We start from the raw sequence: 6,940 nt of genomic DNA on the forward strand, positions 1-6,940 counted from the left end.
TCTCAAGAATACATTCTTAACAGATAATACGGTAGTGACGGGATACCCTGTATAATAATCTTTTGACATGATTAAATGCAACTTAGAAATACAAACTTTATTTTGATTTTAAATCAATTTTACATAACTTAGAATTTGCGTAAAATTGCAAAAAAGTCATAAAAAATTAATATTGTGTGTGTATGTGTGTGTGTATGTGTGTGTGTACTTTCAAATAACCTCATATACGTAGCTTACATTAATCTTTATAAAGACATTTTTTTTGTAACAAAATTTTTTTCTAATGCAATTTCGTCAGTAAGTGCCTCTCTCATCCCACTGATAAGATTACGACAGACATAGTGAAAGTGGTGGCACGCATTTTGCAGAGCCTTTAGATAAGGGAGTATAACATCTATATAAAGCTGAAATGAAGATGTTATAACTATTCACTCTTACCTTTTTCATAAGAGCGTACACAACGCAAGCCTTCTAATCGTATCGTGACAGAAGATCGACTTCAGCAACTTTGCGGCAATTATTTCCTACGGAAAGGATTTCATTTACAGGTAAATTTTCAAATGTAATATTCATTAAATTAAATTGTAAATCTTAAGATATGTAGAACAACTTTACAACTGACTGTGTGTGCATCACAAATTTTTATTATTGAATACATTTACATACATCATATGAGGATAAGATGAGCATTATTCGGAATATTTAATTTTTATCGGATAAATTAATTCACTAGTAAAAATTTATTAGTGAATTACAAAAGTACTTTACTAGTGATTTACAATAATTGTTAAAATATTTCTTTCTTTTTCAATACACTTACTTCGTTGACGCACAATCGTTCCACTCTCGAAATAAAATTTTTAATTAGTCTTTTTCAGTTCCGCATGCATTAGGTACTACTTTCACATTTTGATCAGTAAAATTGACGATTTCTTAAAACACGCACACACACATTTTTGAGTAAACAGATTGTGATTACTTGCTCTTTTATTACTATCCGTTCAAAGATGTCTTAAAAAATCGTCGATTTGTTGTTGATCAAAACGAATAGTGCATTCGTGGTTAACAGACCTAAAAACAGTTTTCTCTGACGTAACAAAATTTGTATATCAATGAATCAAGTATACTAAAAAACAAGGTTATTATGTTGGAAAATAATGTAAATGTATTCTCTATAGTAGGTATTGTAATAAATTTTATAATGACTGTGTGTGCATGTGCGTGTATGTATGTATACGCTGTATGTTTGTCATGTATGTGTATGTATGTATACGTTTAAATAAAAAAACTAATATAAATTTATTAATTATTAATTCTTTCTGTTTAAATAAACTATTGAAATAAATTATTATTATATATAAATCATTTTTCCGTACATTACTTTTTATATTGTACAACATAAATGTATACCTTAGTTATTTTATTTTTAGAGAATATTTTTATATTTATAATATATTAAAATATAATTCAAGACGTGTACTTGTTCAATTTATTTGAAGGAAAAGACCATATAAATATTAAACTATAAACTGAGATGCAAGATTCAGTATTTCTTTATATTATCCAATAATAACGTTAATAATATTTTTCTTATAAAACAAATTGACATCTTTACACTTTAGAGATTATTCTAAATTTGATTGGAAATAGGGGAAACAAAATCTCTGTCATAAAGGGATATCTTTAATAACATTATTTTATTTGATAAATATTTAATTGATCTGTATATTGTTTTGATAAAACGTATGTGATATTGAAACCGCAAGCAATTAAACTATACGGTCTCAGAGAAAAGAGAAGCGAGTGTGAGAATCAGTGTGTGAAAAATGATGATTACTCGAATTAATCAAACGAGCATTACCGCATTCTTGAAGCAATGTGTACCTACATGTGCATGAATACATATACATAGGCGTACACATATATACGTCGCATGATGAAGCAAATATACACTTAAACGTATATAAGCAGAAATATGCAGATATTCGTTCTTTTTTTATTCTTCGAATATCTTTGGCAGAAACTAATCAAACGCATCAAGTATTGAAGAAACTACTTCATTCCTAATTACAATAATTAAGAATTAAGAATTCTACTTTCCTTGATACAATCTAATTAAAATATTGTATTATTAAAATTTGAATTTATAGCATAAACCAAAAGTTTAAAACACTTTAAAAAATTGACATTTTTAGAGTTATTTATCCAAAATCATGTATTCTTTTTAACACTAATTCTTTAGATTCAACAATTATTTCACAAAATCAGAAATATAGTTTTACTTTGTTTTTATCAATTTTTATATAATCGTGTATTATATAGTATGTAATATAGTTTATTTGCTTTATCAGTGTTTCCAAATCTTCAGTCTGCAATATATATACAAATTATTATATTACCATCAATTATTATAAAAGATTTAAATAGAAAATTTCTTTATTTAAATTTTTTCTTAAAAAATTATAAAGAAAAAGAATGCAAAAGTTACATAAAATAACAAATTTCCAATATTATTTATCACTTTTTATAAAATCGCTTTTTGCTTTTTATAAAATCACATTTATAAAATTTCTTTTGCTTATTTTGCATAATAGTAAAAGTTTCGCATGTCTTCTGCAGAAATTTATTTCGCTCCACAGGTGTGAGAGAAAAAATAATTATAAGTCTTTATTCGCATACCTCGTGACATTTATCTTCGTGGATTACGTGAGACCTTACGAAATGCAAAGGAACAAGAAGAATTTGTGATAAGTTTAGGCTCTGTCATTTCCGAATAAAGATAACGCGCAGATGCTGAAATGACAAGGTTTTAACCTCTTCTGTATCAAAAGTTATGTCATTATATTAATACAGTAATCATTAATCATCTTTGAAATTGACGCGATTTCTCTATACACTGTACTCCCAATTATGGAATTCATAATGAATTAATGTTACAACATTTAAGAAGTAAAAGTTCATCCACAATTTATGTTTGTTAAGTAACATAATCCGGGGATATAGCAACATACAAAGAGTTTTGTGCAATGCACCATACGTAAATTCTCTGGTAAAAGTTTTGACTTCGTACTTAATTAATTTGAGCAGAGAGAAATAACCTTCGAATAAACGATGAAAATATTCTCTATTACGTTTCCTAATACGACGATGCATCGAGTATAATATGTTTTAACTGTCATTCGACTAGTCGCACGTTCCTAGCCGGCGCGGTGTGAGACTTACAACACCTTTCACCTTACTCAAGCATGATCCCACTACTTACTTCCCGATATTTTATCACATTGACGTCATAAACGTGTGCATGTAGCAATTAATGCCAAAATCAATCACAATTCGGTTTCATTAGCGGATTAGTGATATAAAAATGAGACACTGGAAAACATTCATTTGAGAATGCATGATGAACTTCTTGGACTTCCTGCAAGTATAGTGTTTGATTAATAAAGAGTCATTAGATTTTATTCAAATAGTGTTAGTTTTAATAGTTTTAATTAAATAGGGATGCATATTAGTTAAAAGAGTTTGTTTAACAGATGAGTAATCGTGCAGAATCTATTTATTTTGTAATGCTGCACAAAAAGAACGATTTTGCTGGAAGATAAAAAAAATCTGAAAATAATTTTTGTTAGGTCATCATCAAAATAATTTTGAAAGTCAAACTAATTGCTAGAATATCAAAATTTTTTACAGTAATGCTTACAATTCTTCATTTTTCGACAAAATGTTTTGATGATGCACTAACAAAAATTATTTTCGGATTGTTTTTATCTTGCAGCAAAATCTTTCTTTCCGTGTGAACGAGCAATAATCATTTATCATATCATGCGAATGATTAAATACTGAATAATATAAATGTAATATCATAATTTTGTAATTATTGTATTCCAGTAATTATTTTAATGTAATAATAGATTTCTAACATAAACCAAAATTCTAATTTATTTATTAATATTTATAACCGTGATCTTATTAATTAAATTAAAACTCTAACGGTAAATCGATAATTTTATCTATTTTATTCTCTTCTCGTATATCTTAAGTGTTTCTTTTCATATTTATTTTATTTTTAATAAAATATTTAAATACATTTTTTTGTTTTATACGGGAAATAGAGAAATAATAAATACTGAAACGATATTTAAAACAATATCTGATTATTCCGCAAATGTTAATCGCCAGAAAGAATATTGTCTTTTAAAAAGCATTTTCTGGATAACCACGAAGTTAAATGCCATCCATAAATTACTCCAATTAGATTCTCTGGAATTATAAAATATATCAGACGAGGACACACTTAAGCAGCTTAATTATAATCTATTTTAATGAAATACTCTCATACACGAGAAAAAGCGAACGATAATTAAAACAAAACCGGTTCTAAATAAAAAGATACACACACACTTTTTACGATTTCGAGATCAAAAAGTAAATGTCATTGGTTGCATGTTGAATTTTCCAAATTTTAAAGATCTGTCGATATAATCGCGCGCGGTTCCTTTTTTTCCTTTACGATTGCGATTAATTTTGCGAAATCTCGGAAATGATCCAACAGAGAGTAATTCTATAAGTAACGATACGAGTCTCAATACGTTACACTGCCGAAATTATTTTTATCGTTATTTTCCGACAATTAAATTTTATTGACTGCATTTTTTATTGCATTATTTTACTGCATTATTTTATTGACTTAAATTTCATTACGTGATTCGGAATTTTAAGCATTTCGTCGACAGCTATATAATTAAATTATTATAAAATTACGTGTTAAATATTCTTCGACAATGCTGCTTTCGAAATTCGCAAGAGATACGATCGGGCCAAAGGCCAAAGTATTCATTCTTTATGAATCTCGCGTCCAACTCATTCATAGAAGCTTGAAACAAATACCTATCGCACGCTTGAAACAAATACCTATCGCACGCTTAAATGTAATAGCTATGTGTAATGTGTAAGCAACAATTTTTATAATCATCGGCATATACATACCATCCTACAAAGCGGAAAGACGTTAAAGAAGAAATCGATACTTGCACACTCTCACTCCTTTTCTTATCATAAGTCATCTCATCTATACGATAAAATCAAATGCCGACAGCTGCAATTACAGCCTGCATAGATATACGTAATGATCATTTCTTGCTTTTGACGAGAAACTCAACATATCCCATCTGTGATTCATTATTTTATCAAACATATCTTCATATTCCTGGCGGAAAAATTTTTACGTAAATTAAAAAAATAATTACAAAAAGCTAAAAATTTATACAAAAAATTATAAATTGAAGCAAGATCTTAGAAATTCTTAATTTTCCATAATAATTCGTAATATGAGACGTTGAGTGACATGTTTTTATCATATTTCTAAGAACTACGCTCTTTAGATATTTTATGTATTTTTACAAAATTTTACAAAAATTGAATTGTTGTAGTATTGCGTATTTTTTCGTATTTACACGTTGTTTGGCACTAAAATTCATCCTTATTCGTAGAAATTTTTCCACCGGGGCTACATCAATGACACTTGATTATTATAACGTCGAATGCGACTTCACGCGAGGCGATTATTTTAATTGCTGAAGTCATATGCGAAGTTGTGGTTGTTGAAATTGAGAGATAAAAAAAGGAAAAATTATTAACTAAAATAAAATTTATATTTTAAGAATGAGGTTCATCACGGCGATTGTTATCATCGCTCTCTCGGATGCAGCGGTAAGCAGCCCGGATTTTGGCGATCGCATCACTCGTGTAAAAAGTTCGAACGCGAATTCCGGTAAGAAAATTACGGAAGAATTCTAATGCTTCTCCTTTATCGAAGAAAGAGAGAAAGGCGATATATGAGTGTTGATTTACAGAGAGTTTAATGCCGCTAAAGTTAAAAATGTACGCTACTACTGTAAACGTAAATTGAGATTTTGAACGCTAAAAAGCTGCGTAATACACAGAAAACACTGCCCCATCAATTTAGATATTAGACGTACAAAATTATCCTTAACTGATTACATATCTTACATAATTGATCATTTTATCATGACATTTGAACATTACGATATTTACTTCATCATATTTAACGTTAGAATTGTTTTTGATGCACGTTTGTGACACGACATCAACAATATTTCAGCTCAAGCATTAATGAGTTACAAAATTCTCTTGTAATTATTTTTGAAAAAATGCATTCTCTGTTTTATCTCTTTTTTAAATCGTATTTTATAAAATAATTAAAATAGTTAAAAGAAATTGACGATATGTAAATCGATATTCACTATGACCTCGATAATAAAAAATATCATAAATTTTTATTATTATTTAATATAATTATTTTTAACATTTCCCTATTATAATTATTTTATTCTATCTTGTCATTGTTAGATTCCAAAAAGCGTAACTTTAATTCATGTAAATCTCTGTTGATCTTTATTTAATATTTTACTTTTGTTGTAAATTATAAATAATAAATATTTGAGCAAAAGGAATCTGCTGTGCAAGTAATTGTTTTCAGAAGATAATATCAGAATATTTTACAAAGCTTCATTGATACTATCGTCATGTGTTCACGGAAATCACAAAATCTATTACAGTGGATTCTCTCTCGACAAGTCTTTTTTTTTACAGTTCGTCAGCAATCGGACCCAAATGAGTACTTGTCATTGTTCAACATCCATCAACAGCTCGAAAAACTTCAATCTATTCTTAGAGACTCTCAACAAAAGAACGAAATGAACTATACTCTCCAGCCGTCGTCATTAACCGACACTCCATTGAACATCAGTTTCTCGGCATCCGAACACTCTTTATCCATTCCACATTCAACCCCGCAATCGACTAGTCAACAATCCTCATTATACGTACCGCAAAGTTTCAATGGCTCTACATTCTACAATCCTCAGTCAAATCAGCTTACATTCCCGATTCTTTTGCCACTGAATTGCTCGGAATCGTC

General features: G+C 28.6%; 1 protein-coding gene across 1 annotated transcript; it reads left to right on the plus strand.

The window, feature by feature from the left end:
* Positions 1-508: 508 nt before the first annotated feature.
* LOC105461517 lies at positions 509-6,937 on the plus strand (the record flags this gene model as incomplete). The annotated part of the gene is made up of 3 exons (XM_011708018.1): positions 509-548; positions 5,661-5,770; positions 6,613-6,937. Coding segments are annotated over exons 2-3 (434 nt in total), but the record flags the coding sequence as incomplete, so codon positions are not given.
* Between the last annotated feature and the right edge of the window lie 3 nt (positions 6,938-6,940).

This window comes from Wasmannia auropunctata, unplaced genomic scaffold (assembly GCF_000956235.1).
Source record: "Wasmannia auropunctata unplaced genomic scaffold, wasmannia.A_1.0 LD285852.1, whole genome shotgun sequence".
Taxonomy (NCBI): domain Eukaryota; kingdom Metazoa; phylum Arthropoda; class Insecta; order Hymenoptera; family Formicidae; genus Wasmannia; species Wasmannia auropunctata.